At 38.7% G+C, this 19,120-nt stretch overlaps 2 protein-coding genes across 4 annotated transcripts in view; both read left to right on the forward strand.

Annotated features, from left to right (window-relative positions):
* The window catches only part of LOC136346213 (zinc finger protein 93-like), a 169,969-nt gene that overhangs the window by 140,648 nt on the left and 10,201 nt on the right, over positions 1-19,120 (forward strand). The window lies entirely within an intron of this gene.
* LOC136346325 (zinc finger protein 271-like) lies at positions 3,544-10,361 on the forward strand. The gene is made up of 7 exons (XM_066295398.1): positions 3,544-4,093; positions 4,359-4,555; positions 4,846-4,958; positions 5,553-6,177; positions 6,234-6,592; positions 6,650-6,808; positions 7,687-10,361. Exons 1-7 carry the CDS (start codon positions 3,838-3,840, stop codon positions 9,002-9,004), a joined length of 3,027 nt encoding a protein of 1,008 aa, XP_066151495.1. The 5' UTR covers positions 3,544-3,837; the 3' UTR covers positions 9,005-10,361.

The following is a 19,120-nucleotide window of genomic DNA, read 5'->3' on the forward strand; positions in this document are numbered from 1 at the left end:
TGAGTTACAGAATATTGTTGCGATTTCGGGGGTTGGAATTGTACCAGTATTCTCGCTTTCCATTTTTCGTTCTCTCCAACTCGTCAATTAATTAGGTTTAAGTGGCCGAAGACTACAAAGCGGCCTCCTAGCTTGACCTGTGAGGCATTTCCATAAGTATGTGCCATTTTTTTTCTGTTCAGAATCAATCAATTGCCTGACTAAGGCCGATGCCTTCTTCAGCAATTGATTCCACACTTTAAGAGAATCCCCGTGCGTCCCCAGCCCTTTGAAATTCAGACATCTACTAGCATTATCGAATCTTTCTCCAAAAGGATTCGATTGTCCCTCTTGAAACTCCTCGTATGTGCTTCGGCCAAGTTTCAGTTTCCCAGAAGTTCTCTTGGCCGACAGATAGAAGTCCCTCACGTTGCTTCATTCTTTGACAGTAACTGCACTCTTCTTTACACGATTCTCTACACAAAGCATCGATATATCAGTGTCATCTTCCTGGGCAATGCTCAACTTACAAATCGTGCTGTTTTAGACGTTCCATCCATCTGTTTCGTTCCAGACTGGAAATGGTCATGGCTAGTGCTAATTAGGGACTTTTTCCGTGCAAATAGCGTTGGTAATGCTCGATGGACTTACCGCTCCTTTCTAGTAGCAAACTACTTCTGGTTTACTGAATGTTTTACTGTAATATTCCAAAAACTTCCTCTTCCAGCTTCCAAGTTTCATCATAATTAGGCCGCAGGATCTTGATTTGGAGTTTATAAAAAATTCCGTACCGAACTATCGTTACTTTCGATGTGATATTCTAGGAACTTCTTTACCAGTCCGAGAACTTAGTGCCCTTCTCGGCTTTTTCCATTATTCTATTTTTCAGGAGTTGCTCTCTAATTGCAAGAGAGCTGATCAATTCTCAGAGAGCTTTCGGTTCTTGATGACGTTTTTCCTGTTTTTATTTCTGCCTCTGCATGAGTACATCAGCAAGTGAACTCAACACTCTAAATTTCTAGTGTTTTGCGTTGGCTTACAGTGACTGAGACAAAACACGCAATGTCCGGTAAATAAACATTCATTCACAATTCAATACAAACAGGCCCTCACATCAACCGTTGGAGCTCGGCTTCTGATATCAATTATTGCAATTTCCTGATTTCGAATCGTACCAGTAGATTTGCTGAAAACACTATTTATTAATTTTTATTTACGTTTATTTTTGATCTTACTGATGAGAATCAAAATCAAAACGCAAAAGGATCTAAACACGGTGGAAAATGATTCGTTGGTTCTGTATAAGCACTATCAAACTGTCCCCGTCGCGGTCAACGAAGGGATTGCTAACCCAGCCTCCAGGACTTCTCAGATAGTCCATTAAATTTGAGCTTTGAGCTACTTTTACATTGCAATTCATTGGTTTGAACCAGCCAATTAATCGTTTTTCATTTCATTAACTTTGTCCTCGAAATTTGATTGTGATTTTTATTTGCACGAAGAAAAAAAACTATTTATTAACTCGAAAAATACAATTCGCCAACGACTAGTCGATTAACAAATCGTTATGTCATTACTGAATACTGTTGAACAAATATCGCTTTTTGCTGTAATTCATTCGTATAACTGGACCACTCTTAGGCTTACTTTAAAATTAAATCGCTTTTTGAACGTAATCACGTTTATTATGTTTGTTCAAAAAATGCACAACTTCTATCAAAATATCGTTATCACCCACTCTATTGATTCCAATATCAGGCTATAATGCAGTGCAAGACACAAAAAATTAACGAATTTTATCGAAAATACAAAAATTAAGAATATTTAAAAATAGCTCTCGAAAACATAAAAGAAACGTATATTACAGAACAACAAAAAACTAATAAAAAATGATATAATCACATTGAAATACTCAATATTTGGTCAGACATCCTTAATGAGACAAATTCGACGTGTCGCTTGAGCATGGGCTCTATCAGCTTGCGGCGAACTTTTACTGAAATCGAACACCGAATTCCTTGAACATTTTTCCACAAAAAATTGTCTTTTTCAAAGCTACATTCCTCACGAGAGTTTTCTATAAATTTTCAATTGGATTCAAATCCGGAGACTGGGACGGCCAACATGAAATATCATTATTTTGTGAATCCGATCACACTTTGACATCTTCGGCGGTTACTCCTTGATATGAGGGCAACCCCCAAATTTTAATACGGCTTCCACAATACCTAAAAGTTCATGTTGTATTTGTTTAGGTTTGGGTGCTCACTTGTCCGACGTGTCCCTTGTATCATGTCCGAAAAAATGATTTAAAGAATTGAAGAATGATAAGTTTTGGTTTCGTTGGAAAAAAAGGAGTTTGTCCAATGCGTGCGATTTAAATTGGTTCATGCCAATTCGATACGGCGTTTGAGATGAGTTTGGTTTAAATAAGGAACTTTGACTATTGTACGTTTATGACTGAATTGCTGCATTCGTCTTCGAATAGTTTTAGTGCTAATTGGTAGATTATAACTTCCTTTGACGCCTGTAGACTTCCCCTGTTAAACTAGCTTCTTCTCTACTTGAAGTTTTACGTTTCCGGCCTCGGAACTGTGGTTTTTGTTGCAAAACTTTCGTTTATAAGACTTTTGCCATAAAAAAGAGATCTATTAATGGATTCACAAATTAATTTGCAAGTTTTTTCTTATTCATTCAATTGCGAAATTATCCAATATTTTAAATACAGAAATATCACATAAATTTGTAGACAAATATAATTCACACACGACGACATTAACTGAATAACACATTTGTATTCCTGATATGATTTAAATAAAATGATACCAATACCCTGAAGTGTTCTTCATAACCACTCCAATTTGGGCAAAACTATCCAATTTTTTATTTCTTGCGAAATTACAGCTTGCTATTGGGAACAACAAAGTAGACGATATCAACAATATTTAGATATCAACTTAATATTTTTTAAGCAATTATAATAAACGTTATAGGAGCTATAAATGATTTCGTCCAGCGCTCCACGATAAACCTTTTTTACCTCTGTGTTTCCCCTGCGACGGTCACCCGCCAACCGTAACAATATTTCAGTAACCGTAACTAGCCTCATCACTCATGTAGCCCATATTTTCGTTTTGGACTTGTCAGCATTTCTACTATAGTGGATATAGATTTTAAGGCCCTTTTAGGTATAAATCTTGATTTTATGTTTGTATTACTAATAATAAATTGTAAAGATGAATTGTATAAAACTTTGTGTTAATCCTAAAAAATCGTTCGGCTGCAGATATAAAAGAACTGACACCACAAAAGCTTCAGTGAAGCCTTAAAATAACCAAATCACACAAAAATCCACTACCAAAATGATATCACCATTGCCAGTATATTGTTTCATGTTCTGGAAGAACGTAAGTAATATCCAAAATCCTCCTTATTCCCCAAACATACATAAATTTTTACTTTTAGGTTAATCAAAAGCAAAAAATTCCCTTCGGCAAGCCGGGAGTATAAAACATCACATTTGAATGCTCCTATTATCATAAAAATCTCAGTACGTAGTGATTCTTGAAGGGCGACATGGAGAACTAGTGTCTTCGCCTCAAAGAACTTTCAATGAATCAATCCGAATTTCAAGAGAGGTGAAATAGTAACGTCTGTCCTAAACGGTTTATTTATTTCCGAAGCCTGAAAACACAGTTGAGGAAATTTTTTCATCTAAAAAAGATTGAAAAAAAAAATTGCAGATTTGAATAACAACGATCGTTTTGGAGCTCTTCTCTTATCTGCCCAAAATACCCGAAATGTTTTTTTATTCTAAAAAACTTAGGCCAACACTCTCAAAAGTGTTTTAGTGCAAAAATGAAGGAGACATCGCCAAAGGACTTTGAAATTCTCATCAATAAACCACGATTAAAATCGATGCTCTACTACACGTGTGGGAAAGACTTCAGCTCTAAGTTCCTCTTAGAGCGTCACCAAAGCTCTGTTCCCGCAGGTCTAAAACCCTTTCTTTGTAGATTTTGCGGAATGAACTTTGATCATGAAGATACTGTGAAGACACTCGAAATTGTTCATATTGGGGAGAAGCCTTATTTTTGTGAATGCTATGGAAAATGCTTCACATAGCAGAGAGAGTTTAATATTCATTTAAGAATTCAAAATCAGGACAAACTTGACAAAAATTAACAGAAAAGTTAAGTAATAATAAGACAAAGAAAGTATACAAGAAAAAGTATGTTGATAGCAAATTGTGTGAACGAAGCAAGTGAATTTGAAGAAGGGTTTTCCCTGGAATCGACAAAACTGTTTTAGCGTTGGTCTTGTTCAATACGTATTCAGAATCATCCTCATTTTTAAAAATTCTTTTCTAAAAATTATAGTTCCTGATTTTTCTTCAAAGAATGTTGAAGTTCAAGAAAACCTCAGTGATAACCCCGCTGAAATGAAATTTTTAAATTGCGAAAAGGCAGAAAGCCTAAAGCCAAGTTTTCAAAGACATCACTTCCAATGCTACGTCTGTCCTGCAAAATTTGTCACCTGGTCACTGTTGAAAGCTCACATGGGGAACGTCTGTTTCGTAAATAAAAAACTTCAACTCAATGTCCGTTGGGAATATACTGACTGCAACATACAGTTTTTCACTTCAGAAAACCTCAAAGAGCATACCTACCTTAAAATACGTGTCTCATCTGCTTCAACTTCAATGCTACCAACATGTCCGAACTCGACTCTCGCATGCATATTGAGCATCCTTTAACTCATGCCCCAACCCGGTAAAGTCTCTTATGTTGTACACGCAAAACGCTTCAAGAGCGAGTAAAAGCTCTTGCCACATCGAATAATGATGAGCTTCATTATCAATTAAAGCTCTGCCGTGCCAGCGACATGAACTTCACTTCCAAATATAACTTGGAGAAGCTTCAAAGGTCCATCCATGAAGGGCTAAAGCTTTTTGCTCTTTTGCGAAATGGCCTTTGCAGGTAAACATACACTGAAGAGGCGTGAAGGGATGCACACTGAGGAAAAATCTCACTCGCGTGAGCATTGTGACCGATGTTTCAGCAGCATGCTCCTGTTACTGTTCATTTTAGACTGTACGTTGGGGAGAGGCCCTGTAAAGGCATGTTCTATCAAAAAAGAGTTTTATTATTAAATAAAACTAAAGTCTAGAGCTAGTTATGAATTCTCAGAATATTTAGCTTTGGATTGAGAAAATAGACTTCATTCTCGAATAATTATTCTGCGTTGAGGAGAAAAATGCTTTATATAATATTTATACAATACTATATACGATTTCTATGAAACATTATAATACCTTTTAATGTTTTATAATGTCGATGACGTCAAGGCTGCTGTAACAGCAGACGAATTTGTGTTAAGCTTCATCCATTCTTTAAGAAAATATTACTGCAACTCTTAAAGCGGAATAAATCACTGGTTGAGCTGGAACTGAATATCTATTTATTGGTTGAAAGTAAATAAAGTGTGTTAGATAAATAAAAACTTTTGCCCTATGTAAACTAACTTTAAAGTGTCTACACAACATAATCTATTATAATCAAAACAATTTTTAGGCTTAAACGGACCTGCCGAAGAACTACCAAACCATTCGTAAAAGAAGAAAGTGACTTGGATGACGACTTAGATCTGCAATCGCGCCTAAATCTCAGAACCTATCAGAAACCCAAAAAAAAGTATAAGAAATCTCAGAAGCACAAGAAAACAGAACAGTCCGGCGAAGACCTGGAAGAACATTATTTTAAATTCGATATCCTTCAAGATTTATACATTTGCTGCACTTGCTCAGCAGAATTTCAGGAGGAATCAGAGGTGGAAATGCACATTAAAACTCATGAGAAAATAATTTCTTGCCCCCTTTGTGAGGAGTCCTTCAAAAGCTACTTTGACTTGGGAATGCACTCGCGAAAGCACGATCCAGGGGGAAAAATCAATTGCCCCTTATGCGCTTACGTAGCCACAAGTGCTAACCCTTACAGCTTCAAAGCACACATCAACTACGTACACTTGAAAAACTTCCCTTTTTATTGTAAAGAGTGTGGAAAGGGCTTTAAGCATTGCAAGACTTATGAGGAACATCAGAACACTCATGCTGGGAGGAAACCGTACGTGTGCGTGGTTTGCGAGAAGGGATTCACTTACCAAAAGTATTTACACGTCCATCAAGTGAGGAATCATCAAGTAAGTAATTATTTTAAAGATGGAACTATGAAATATTTTTATGTTATTTTTCGTAGGTGGGAACTACTGGCAGAAAAATCGAGAACGAGTGTCGCACTTGCAATCGACACTTCTATAAACCGGAAGCCTTGGAAGAGCACATGGAAGTCTGCTACAAACGAAAGAGGAAACCCAAGAGTGAGTGTCCTGTTAAGGCATTTTTGTGCGATTCTTGCGGACAAACTTTCACGGAAAAAGCGAAACTTCTGGAACACTTAAGAGTACACAAAGGAGATCTTCCTTTTGTGTGCAGCTGGTGTGGGAAGAGGTTCCCGGTGAAGTCGTATTTGAAGACCCACGAAAGGGTGCACACTGGGGAGAAGCCTTATTCCTGCGAGTTTTGCGGGAAGAGATTTGCGCAGCATGCACCTTTTAGGTATAAATGCAACATTTTTTTCACGTTTAATAATTATTGTGTTCGTTCTGGTTTTAGAGTTCATAGAAGAATGCACACTGGAGAACGGCCTTACGTATGTGATTTCTGCACTAAAGGTTTTACTACTAATCAAGGGCTGAAGTTGCACAAAAAAAATTGCCCTGATAATCAGCTCAACAAGATGCTGAAAGCTGACCATGGAGCTTCTTCCACTCCGTTAAATTCTACTTTAAAAAAAGTTCCGTGTATTTATGGCTTTACATTAGATTAAAAACTAGTTTGTGATATACAGGATTTGCCAGAAGAACTTAGTTCAACGAATATCACCAATTCCTCCTCTGGAAATAGGCCGATTGGTGGCATATTAGTCAACGAAAGAAGAAAACGTGATTTTTTTAAATTAAAAAAAAAAAAAAAAAGGAAAATGGTTATTTGGTAAAATTAGATGTATCAGTTACCTATCAAGTTTTTAAGAGGAAATAGAAATAACTAAAATTTACTAGAAAGGAAATTATTTTATCGATTTTGATGCCTCTACAATATGATCCTGATGTTTGGTTTATCAGGTCGCAGTTGATTTCAGTGATTTAAAATAATCATTTTTAAAGGAAAATAAGAATACTTTAAATTGTCGATATAAAAGCTTTTTCTTTTGAATGTGGTATTTGCCGCTGCTTGCGGTACGGTCCTGATATTCCGGTTTGTCACTAACAGTTAAATTAATTGAATTTTTTCAAAATTTAAAGTATACATGCATTCTTTACTAACATATCAAATTTTAGAAAAAATTAATATTTTCAGTTATCAGAGGGAGGGAGAGGTCAAATGTTCTGTGTGCTTTTTTGTACCCTCTTCAGTACAGTAGAATAATTTTTTGTGCAGTGTCCCCATCCCTAATATTCCAATTTGTGATACCATATACAGGTCAATTGAGGAATTTATGGTATCCTTTTTTCTATGTTTTTCTCAGGCACTCGAATTATTTATTTACCACATTTTATGTAATAAACCAATAAAAAAGCACTAAAATCTGTATGTTTTTATCTGCTCAATGATGTTTTTGCAGCTTATAATTTTTTTCTTTAACATTTTAGGCGCAGAAGAAAAACTGGCAAATTTCTGAAAATAGAGGATGATTACTTCGTGTTCCCCCAAAAACTTCCCAAAAGCCTTTTCTGCTCACTCTGCCAGAAACATTTCAGAACTCAGTCATCGTTCCAGAGACACAGGTCATGCCACCAACCGACGAACAACAACAAAAAGCAATTTTTTCCCTGCAAATACTGCAGCGAAACTTTTTCTTCTCAAGCACAACTGCGCAACCATAGAAAAACTCACAAAGCAGAGGTGTTTCCTGAGGACAATCCTTCCTATAAATTCGATTCGGATCAGGAATTGTATATCTGCGATTTGTGCTCTGCAGAGTTCCAGTCTCTAAATGAGGTTCAAGAGCACATCAAGAGCCATTTACCTGATTACCGATGTAAAGAATGCGATCTAGAATTTCTGAGTATTTTAGACTTGGGAATGCACTCAATGGAACATAGTGAGGAGAAGAAAATCAAATGCCCTCTTTGCAAGTATGTTAGTAAGGGGAGCAATGTTTATAGCTTCAAGTCGCACCTGAACTACATGCATTTTAAGAAGTTTCCATTCTACTGTAGTGAGTGCGGGAGGGGCTTCAAGCAATTCAAGCTCTATCAAGACCACAAAAACAGTCATACAGGGGAAAAACCTTACGTCTGCATTGTCTGCTCTAAGGGATTCAGCTTTGAGAAGTACTTAGTAGTACACCAAATCCGCAACCACGATGCTACAACGTCTTCAAATGATGTTTTAAATCAATGCAAAACCTGCCACAAAGCCTTTAAGACCTTTGAAGTCCACCAATGCTCCGCAAGGAAAAAACAATTCAAAAAACCCAATTCTTTTCTTTGCGATACCTGCGGTCAGGGTTTCATCGAAAAATCCAAACTCCTCAAACACATAAGAGTACACAAAGGCGATTTGCCCTTTGAATGCTCTTGGTGCGGGAAGAAATTCCCCCAAAAAGACTACCTCAGAACCCATGAAAGGGTTCACACAGGCGAAAAGCCTTACAGGTGCAGCTTTTGCGGTAAAAGCTTTGGTTTTCACGCCCCTTACAGAGTGCACCTGAGGACCCATACAGGGGAGAGGCCCTATAAGTGTGATTTTTGCGATAGAGGTTTCACCACCAATCAAGGGCTAAAGTTGCACAAGAAGGGCTGTCCGGAGAATCAGCTGAATAAGATGCTGAGCGAAGAGAGTTTGAAGAAGCAAGATCCTGTATGTTTGAAGTATGTGACTGTTGAGGAAGATACGGTGGTTCCCTTCTTGAAAGAGGAGGTTGAGGTAGAGGAGGAGGTTTTAAAGGTTGATGCAGTTTTTTGATAGTTGCTAATGCAAAGGAGGAGTTTGAATTAGGATGTGTAGTTAGTGATAATAGATTTATGTACCTGTACAGAGTCGGCACATTTCGACGTTTATTTGTGTGGGAAATTTCTGTAATTATAGCAGTTGTAACCGAAAATATTTCACCTCTATGGAGAATGCCTGATAGAGTTGAAAAGCGAATAAAGCAATCTCGGAGTTTTTGTAGAGATAACTGTGATAGAGCAATCAAAAATTTTCGATCTGTTCATTCGAGTTGGTAGTTTGATTATCCTTCTCAAAGTTTTCATAAAGCATTTTATCACTGCGATCTATGCAAGATCTAACATATATGTCTTAGCTCCTTGTGAAGGGGGAGAGGTCGTCTTTGCCAACCAATTAGACTTATCTTCAAGAAAATATCGAGGTTACTATATTCGTAGTTTTTTATCTCCTCTAGTTGCCGAGATTTTCGATGTAAATAGCGAAATTTGCCCATCCTGTACAGTATGTCCTATTCTCGTGTTCACACAAAAATCGTTAAAAAATGTATCATATTTAAGAGAGAATTTCTCAACGTATGCGTAAGAAAGAGATTTTTTTTTTGAAGAGCTCTCTTTTAGGAACTTTTAGTCATAACTTAAGTACTTATATAATGTTATAAACTTTGAAAAATGATTTAAACATTATTTCCACTGAAGTTGACGAATGTTCATGACTTAATGAGAAAACTCACCCGTTAAAAGTTAAATCTGTCCTGTGTTTACCCATTAAATGCAATTCATGATACGCTCAATTGAAAAGCAATATTTTGGAACCTCATAGGTGTGTCTCAATTGCTTACTGCCCCATAAAACTCATGAAAAATGGTTTATGAAATTTGTTGATTTGGAAGGAAATCTTTAGTAACTCACAAGCTTTACTCAAACAGATCTGTAATTTGTTAATTATTATCGGAAAGTAAACCGAAAATTATATATATAAATAAAATTCATTTGACTTATTACTTAAGGACAACAAACAACCTTAGAATTAGCAAAATGCCGACGTTTCGACCGACAATTCAGTCTTCCTCAGACCCTGAGATAATAAATAAACCCCAGCAAGTTTGGAATATAAATCGAAAACTCGGCTTCCATTTTAGTATTTCCAAATATGTATTTTATCACAATTTTGTGAATTAGGGCATTGGTTTTAATGCAAGGAACCTGAGGATGGGACCACAAATAATGTCGTAAAACCCGCCTTTAGTGTAATCTTTTTGGAAACATTTTATATAACCAATTAACCCTGGAATGTTGTAATATATCGACCCTTTATACACAATCTCTTTGATTTCGCCCCAACCCTCGCCGAAAATCCCCACTAACACGCCAACCTTTCCAGGCCCAAAACTGCAATTCGAAAGAGCCCCAGGAAATCAAAAAATAAGCTCACAGACTACATTAACGAAATCTTCAAGGAATCCGATGACGAGGATGATCTTTTTGAAACTGCAAAGAAACCAAAAAAAGAGATCGATGACGATATTTACCCCTGCAAGAAGTGCTGTTCAATATTTCTTTCCAAAGGTGATCTTCTGAAGCACAGGAAGACCACCCACCGAAATAACCGAAGTTTAGACGTACAATCGAAAGATGAAATCATGGGGGATGTGAAACGGTTATATGAGTGCAGAAATTGCACTGAAGTGTTCCCGACAATCCAGGAACTGAGGACTCATAAAAAAGAGCACATCAAGAAGGAATTTGTTGAAAGTCATACATATTACTTTGATGCAACTCAGGAGATTTATATTTGTAATACTTGTTCAGCTGAGTTTAAAGATGAAGTTGAAGCTGGTAGACACACTAAGGGCCACGAGGAGTTTTTTGAGTGCTCATTATGCTCTGATAGGTTTCAGAGTTTGTTTCAGTTGGGGAGCCATTTGAAGGTAAGTTTTTCAAAGTACACTCACTTTCATATGAAATACTCTGCCTAGTAATAATATTAACAATCAAGTCTTATAATTTTGGTAAAATAATGCTTCGCATCATCGTATCAAATGATCAGAGTTTCAGCAAAAAAACCCATTTATTAAATGAAAAGGTAACAATGAGTGACATCGCCTACAGCAATGCAAGCGGTGTACCCTTTGCTGCATGCTTTCATCAATCAATATCTTCCTAGCGTATTTCATTCCATGCTGTCTTAAGGTGGTATCGTAAGGCACTCGACTTGTTTGGGTAAATCTCGAAGACGGCGACTCATCACGTTTCAAAAATGTTCAATAGGTAATAGATCCGGTAACCGTGCAGGCCAAACCGCATGTCCAATTCTGCCTCTTCCAAGTATCTTCGAGTAATGTTCGCAGTATGCGGACTGGCATTACCCTGTTGGAAAATCCCATTGGGTAAAGTCTGCATGCAGGATACTAACACTGGCCTCAGGAAATTGTTAAGGTAGAAGGTCGATGACGAAAAAAACATTCTTATAAAAGCATTATTATCATTTGCTACTCCATTATAAAGCATTATTTTGCCAAAATTACGAGACCCATGCAAGTATTATTGTTACTGTGTGATGCATTTCATATGAAATTGAGCATCTAATAATCAATTCTACAAAAGAACGTTCTTTGCAGGCCTCGCATAATGAGGACGACAATTATAGATGTCCTCAATGCCCAGAACTAAAATTCTCAAAGCCTTCTCTATTCATGAAGCATATAGATACCATTCACCAAAAGAGGTATACTTACACATGCAAAGAGTGCGGCAAAGGCTTCCACAGCAAAAGCCTATGCAGGGAACACATGAACATTCATTTGGGGGTGAAACCTTTTAACTGTATTGTTTGCGGAGCCCTTTTTACTTACTCAAAATCAGTGGTCACCCACCAGCTAAAAGCCCATAGGGTCGAAATCCTAGGGGAATCTCACAGGACAGAATGTTCCTTCTGTCGCAATAGATTCGTTTCCATAGCTTCCTTAGAACGTCACGTGCAGCAAGTCCACGCAACCCCTAAAGCCCCTAAGGGGAAAATCCATCTGTGCGATTACTGCGGCATGGGCTTCGCCAAAAAGAATAAAATGGTGGTGCACCAAAGGGTGCACACTGGGGTCAAGCCTTATCCTTGCCGGTACTGTGATAAATGTTTTTCCAAGTCGGGGGAGAGAAATTGCCACGAGAGGATACACACTGGGGAGAGGCCCTATAGCTGCAAATATTGTGGCAAGGCTTTTAGGCAATCTGCACCCTTTAAGGTGCACATAAGAACGCACACTGGCGAGAGGCCGTATGTGTGCGATCTATGCAGAAAGGGTTTTACCACAAATCAGGGGCTGAAGCTGCATAGGAAAAGATGTACTAGTATCGACTAAATTTATGTATATTTGCTTAATTATTTGTTTGTAGGTGTATTATATGTTTTTTAACATTGTTGAGTATTATTTTTGTTATTTGTTTGTGGTCAAAGAAAATTAGCAGTTAGCCATAGATTCCTTGAACAGAAATAATAGGTTTAAATGAGGAGTAACGTACAATAGGTCCCGCATAAGTTCGATAGAAAATTGGGGTCCATTGAGCCCTAGGAGTATTTATACATCCATGAACAATTTTGAGATATCCAGATTTTTATCCGTTTTTATTTTTGGAGAAACAGCTCTTAGTCACTTAATCATGATTTCGGAACTTACATCGTTCATTTCTACTTTTTTCGTCCTTTTCCGAATTAAACATTTTTGCTTTCAGTACGTCGTTGCTTTTACCACATTTATAGGAGATTTTTTAAATTATTGAGGACCCTCACAGCGCTCAGAATGCCCTAAATTCTTGGTGCACACACTCTTTTAAAATCCAGAAATTTTCCAAATACATCTATGTTTTTCATTTGCTCTTTTGTTGTGTTTTGGGCCGCCCTGCGTGAACCGAAAAACTCGAAATACAAGAGAATTTTTAAAATACTCTAACTTTCCATGGAATTTATGCAAGATTTTTACGAACCGACTGCAGTCTTTTTGCTCAAGGAATCTGCGCCTTCCTTTCCTGGACACCCCGTATAATCCATATAGAACTCCCTAAGAGGTAAGTCCCTCCCTTGCCCCCGCCAGCCTTTACCCTCACCTAATCTAAACCTCTTCCATTTTAGGTTCTACCAAAGCAAAATCACTCTAAAACTTTCCAAGCGAGAGACTCGCAGCTCCAGCCGCCTGAAAGACCCTCTGGGCTCTCACACTCCCCAAATAAAAGAAGAAATGCTAATCATAAACTACGCAGTTGAGTCTGGGTCAGATGAAGATGAGCCTCTAACGACGCAAAAACTCAGAAAGAGGCCACGGGCTAAAAAGGTCAAAGTCTGGCAATGCAAGAAGTGTCTGGAAACTTTCCCCACTTGCAGCTTATTGAAATCACATAGGGCCATACACATTAAGAAGGATTCTGCGGATGATCATACTTATAAATTCGATGTTCTCCAAGACCTTTATATCTGCAATACGTGCTCTGCAGAGTTTCAGGAGGAAAGTGAAGTCCAGCATCACATGAAAGATATGCACGAAAAGGAATTTTCTTGCTCGCAGTGCGAGAAGAACTTCAAAACATTATATGAAATGGGGGTGCACTCTGGAGAGCATCACCCAGAGGGGCACGTCAAGTGCCCTTTATGTGCCTACAAAAGCCCTAAGAAAGGCGCCCTTTTGATTCACATCAACTACGTTCATTTAAAAAAATTCGCTTATTTTTGTGAGACTTGCGGCAAAGGCTTCAACGACCATCTCCTTTTCAAAGAGCACGCCAATGAACATTTGGGCATTAGGCCTTTTAGCTGTGTAGTTTGTGAGAAAACCTTTACCTATACGAGGTACTTGTACACCCATCAAGTGAGGGCTCACCGGGTAATTATCGATGGGCAGTTACTGCCCAATCAATGTTCTTACTGCAATCGTAAATATAGCAAACCTGAAACTTTGGAAAAGCACATCGAAGATTCCCATTTAAAGGTAGGTCCACATGAAAAGAAACATTTATGCGATACCTGTGGTAAGGGCTTTGCACAAAGGAGCAAGCTGGTGATCCATGAAAGGGTGCACACGGGATATAAACCATATGCCTGCAAATACTGCGAAAAGTGCTTTACGAAGAAGGATTATTTGGTTATGCATGAGAGGGTGCATAGTGGAGAAAAGCCTTACTCTTGTGAGTACTGCGGGAAGCGTTTTAGTCAGGGAGCTCCTCTGAGGATTCACGTGAGGACTCACACTGGGGAAAAGCCCTATGAGTGCCAGTTTTGCTCGATGAAGTTCAATTCGAGGGGGGCGTTGAATATGCACAGGAAGTGTACAGGGTTGAGAGTAGATAGGGCATGCTGAGATTTCAATTAAAAAGTTTCCAACAGTGAAGTTGTTTTAATTCCCTTTCTAACACTGGTTAGTCACATATTAGCGAATTGATTCACAAAATTTTGAAAATTGTTTTAGTCTGGTTTTTGATCCCGAAATTCATCGAAACCATTTAATTTGAAAATCATTTGATTTTCAAATTCTGAAGATGACGGCGACGATTTAGACCTAATTAGAGAGTATTTTTACACTTTAGCCTATGTCGTACAGTAAATCCGGATTCTCCGGCGAGATACTTCAAGGGGTTGTGTTTGAGCAAGAAAAATAGTCCTAATAAACACGTACTTAACATTCTTTAGTTTTTTAAAATTAACTTTTACTATATTTTAGGAAAAGGCGTCGCAGGGGCAGACCCCGTAAATCCGCAGCCCCCGACTACCCCTGCCTAAACTGCCCTAAAGTGTTCTCCAACCAAAGATTCGCAAACTTGCACAAACACACCCACATCGACGAATCTTCCTTCAAACCCGATGAGGAGGGCTTCACATGCATTTTCTGTTCCTCAAAGTTCGTCCTCAAAGAGGACATGAAAACCCACATGAAGTGCCACTCAATGAGTTGCAAAGAGTGCCACGAACACTTTCTCAACCCCTTTTTTCTAGGGCTGCACATGGCTGAGCATGATTTGGAGTTGAATGTTGCGTGCCCTCTATGTGAGTTTACTTGCAAATTAGCTTTGGCTTTAAAAAAGCACATTTGTGGGACTCACTTTGGGTGCAAACTTGAAGATGAGGACGAAGACGATGTCGAAGAAAGGCCTTTGAGGAGACGTTTAGTAAGAGTCAAATCGCAGCTATACTGCAAGATTTGTAGCAAGGAATTTGTGACTTTAAAGCAATTGAGGAACCATAGGAAGGTGCACAAAGCAGAACGTCTCGAGACTTTATACACGTACAATTGCCTCAGAAAAAGTTATTCCTGCGATACTTGTCTGCAAGAGTTTTCTCTTGAAGATGAGGCCAAAATACATGTAGATGTTCACTCTTACATCTGCTCAGTTTGCAATGCTAAATTCAAAAAGGCCCTTTTGTTAGGGTTGCATATGTCCGAGCATAACGATGGGGGGAGCGTGAGTTGCCCCATATGCAATAACGAATTTAAGGCTCACTGCAAAAGTAGGCTAATAAGGCACATTAGACAAACTCATCAGAAGGAAAGACCAAAGACCAGTCAATGCGAATATTGCGGCAACTCTTATTTATCCAAAACAATGCTTGAGGACCACATAAGAGTGGTGCATCTACAAAAAGAGCCCTATAAGTGCATAGTGTGCGGTAACACTTTCACCCTACAATCAAGCATGCGCATTCACCAGATTAACAAACATCGTGTAGTAGATGAAAGTGAGCTGTCTTCAAACTACTGTACCTTATGCAAAATGTCCTTCAAGAAACCCTCATCCTTGATGAGACACTTGGAGATGAAACGTTGTATCCCCACCCCCCGAGTTGAGCGGCAAGGACACTTCGTCTGCGACTTGTGCGGCAAAGAGTTTCGATTTTACAAGACATTCAATCTCCATTTAAGGGAGCATGCAGGTGATAAGCCTTACAAATGCTCCTACTGCCCTAAGGCCTTTGTGATCAACTCCAAAAGATTGGCGCATGAGGTTTCGCATACGGACGCCAGGCCATTTTCTTGCGAAACGTGCGGACAGAGTTACAAGACTTGGAAGCATCTGCGAAGGCACCTGGTGGTGCATGGTACTAACCCCAAAGCCACTTTTAATTGCTCGTTCTGTGGGAAGGATTTCGGTACCAAGGAGGCACAGAGGACTCATATGAAAGGCTGCGATAAGCCGCAAAACGCTGCTGGTGTGACTTAATTCTGCCGATAGAACGATAAACTGACAACTTCATCTAGAAGCTGCTCTTTAAGGGGACAAATTCCCATCTTTTTTTTATAGCTGCTAAGGGCCAAACTACTCAAATTCTTGTTAACTTGGAAATACTGTATTACAATTGCTTCGTTTCTGCGTTTTCATAGGAATTGTGTTCTTCAGTAATTTAGCCCTAAGTGTGGATAGTTTAGAATTTAAACCATGTAATATAAACCTAATTTTATAGATCATTGTGTTTGTTTTAGAGCTAAAGCAAAAGTCGACATTTTTGAAGGCTGCTGAATTTTCTAGTTTTCTTAAGGCCCAAAGTATAAATGTACCGTTAATTTTAACATGAAACTAGCTTCCTTTAAACCCAGGAATCTGACCAATGACTGTCCAGGCTCAATTTAACGTTTCTATAGGAAATAGCCTGCAGCTATAGTGAGCAGTAAATCCTAACGGTGCGTCTGGAGGAACGAGGATAGCATCAGAAGTGCTCGACCTGACATGTAGATGGCGATTTTTTAATTAAAAATTTGGGTATATTTCAAAGACCTAACCTTTAAGAGTTTTTTAACTGGAATGCTTCGTTGATTTTATGTCTGTTTTGTAGCCGTTTTTAGCGAACGGTTTTAGAGATTTCGTGAACGTGGAAAGAATTGATCATCGATATGTCATTCAATCCTTTCATTTGAATGGTCTTAGTCCGTCCAACATCAACGCTGAGTTAGCTTCTACTCTAGGCGAATCAGGTCGTTCATTTACTATAGTAAAATATTGAATGGGTGAATTTAAACACGGTGGTACCAGCTGCCAAGACGCACTCCACGGTAGTTGACCCGATGACGCTCCAGATCTAACCACTCTAGAAATCGTGAGAAAAAATGACAAAACCGTAATGGAAGACCGTTTGCTAAAATTGCGCAGACCCGATAGGCATTCCCAAAAGTACTGGACATCGCATTTTGACCAAACAATTAGACATGAGAAAGCTGCGCGCAAGATATGTGCCGCGATTACTCACAATTAAACAAAAACAGGGCTGTTAGGATGTTTTAAGGGAGGATTTGGTAAAATATCGCAGCAGTAAAGCTGAGTTTTCGCATCTGTTCATAAGCATGGACGAAACATGAATCCACGATTTCACACCTGAGACGAAAGAGCAGACGAGACAATGGACTCAAAGAAGAGAATCGACACCAAAGAAGGAGAAGACCGTTCCATCTGCAGGAAAGATGATGGCGTCAGCTGTTGGGATGGACGTGGGATCATGTTTATTGACAATCTTCCTAAAGGAAAAACAATAAATGAAGAATATTATACAAGCATATTACAGCGTTTGAGCGAAGAAATTAGGAAAAAGCGACCGCGTTCGGCAAAAAATAAAGTCTTGTTTGATCCAGACAACACCCCAGGCCACACTTTCGCCATCGCGATGGTCAAAATTATCAATTTGAGTCCGAATTTTTTTCTTGTCCACATTATTCTCCAGATTTAACCTCATCAAATAATTTTTATTTCCATTTTTTTCAAGACTCGGTGGAAACGTATTTGCCAACTGGTGCCTATTTTGAGATATTCAAAGCGTCTTACTATAAATAGGGTATGGAACATTGCTGGGGAAAATAGGAAAAATGTTTCAAGCTCAAAGAAGGTTGTGTTGAGAAATTACGTAATATTTTCTATGTTTTTTCTATAAGTGTTAGATCGAGTACTTCTGGGACTATCCTCGCAAGACAATGTCCACCTTCGGCCGCCAATGAACAGCAGCACTCGCACTCAAAAAATCATCGTTTTAACACTGTTTTAATATTTCGTAACTCAATTTCTTCCATTTACTTTATTGCTTACTTGTAAACAGATTATCCTTCTTACACTGAATTAAAACGTATATTTTTCAAACGACCTAGAATTTTTATAATCACTGACAGATCTAGGGGTAAGTGGGTCTCAGGTGAACATAGAATCACTAATGTACAGTACTCGATGAATTCCCTTCTGGCTCTGTCTTACACACTCATTTTTTTTTAGGGTTCATACCTTTTCACTGAAATCAGAATTTGAATTTGAGCCAGTAAACATTCACATTGTTCCCGAACGAAAACCACACATTAAAATGGGTTCCAGACGTACTAAAAGGAAGTCAAAACAGGCGGTCCTGGATTCCCAATCTCTGCAATGTAGCATATGCACCAAGCAGTTTGTCTCAAAGAAGCTCTTTGCCACCCATCGCTACTACCACAGAATCGAATCCTCGGACAATCTCTCAAAACTGGATTTTGAAAAGGAGGATTTTATCTGTACCTTTTGTGAAGTGAGTTTTACCACCATGGATAAATTAGGAAGTCACTTGAGTACCCACGAGGAAACTTGCAAGCAATGCGGAGAGATCTATCCCAACGCTTTTGTATTGGGGATCCATTTAGCGGAACATGATGCAGGGGAGCAAGTTTGCTGTCCGTTTTGCGAGTTTAAGGGCGCCCATCCCTACAGTTACAAAAACCACCTATTCACCAAACACTTTAAACTGAAAATCCTGAGATGCGATTCATGTGGAGCGAGTTACAGCTCCAAAGCCCATTTAGAAGAGCACGTGAGGTTCGTTCACAAGAAAATGGACCCCCATGAGTGCATCGTGTGCCAGCGCACCTTCATATTCCAATCCAGCTTGTACAAGCACCAAGTCAACTCCCACAGGCCTTTCATCGATGGAGACGTTCCTTCAAATTTCTGCATCAAGTGTAAAAGGACTTTCATCACAGTTGAGAGCTTCCAGAAACACTTGGTCCTCATCCACAGCGAGGAGAAACCCTCGAAACCCCAGGAAAAATACATTTGTGATATTTGCGGCAAGGACTACTCCTATAGGCAATCGTGGCTATTGCACACCAAAGGACACAGCGGACAGCTGCCGTATCAGTGCAAATCGTGTCCAAAA

Source organism: Euwallacea fornicatus, chromosome 22, assembly GCF_040115645.1.
Source record: "Euwallacea fornicatus isolate EFF26 chromosome 22, ASM4011564v1, whole genome shotgun sequence".
NCBI classification, from domain to species: Eukaryota; Metazoa; Arthropoda; class Insecta; order Coleoptera; family Curculionidae; genus Euwallacea; species Euwallacea fornicatus.

Excerpts from the sequence above, each read along its gene's own strand:
- LOC136346325 (XM_066295398.1), top strand. The coding sequence starts at position 3,838 with ATGAAGGAGACATCGCCAAAGGACTTTGAAATTCTCATCAATAAACCA. Across the intron at positions 4,556-4,845 it reads ACATGGGGAACGTCTGTTTC|CTCTGCCGTGCCAGCGACAT; the intron begins GTAAATAAAAAA and ends TATCAATTAAAG. Across the intron at positions 6,593-6,649 it reads GCGCAGCATGCACCTTTTAG|AGTTCATAGAAGAATGCACA; the intron begins GTATAAATGCAA and ends TTCTGGTTTTAG.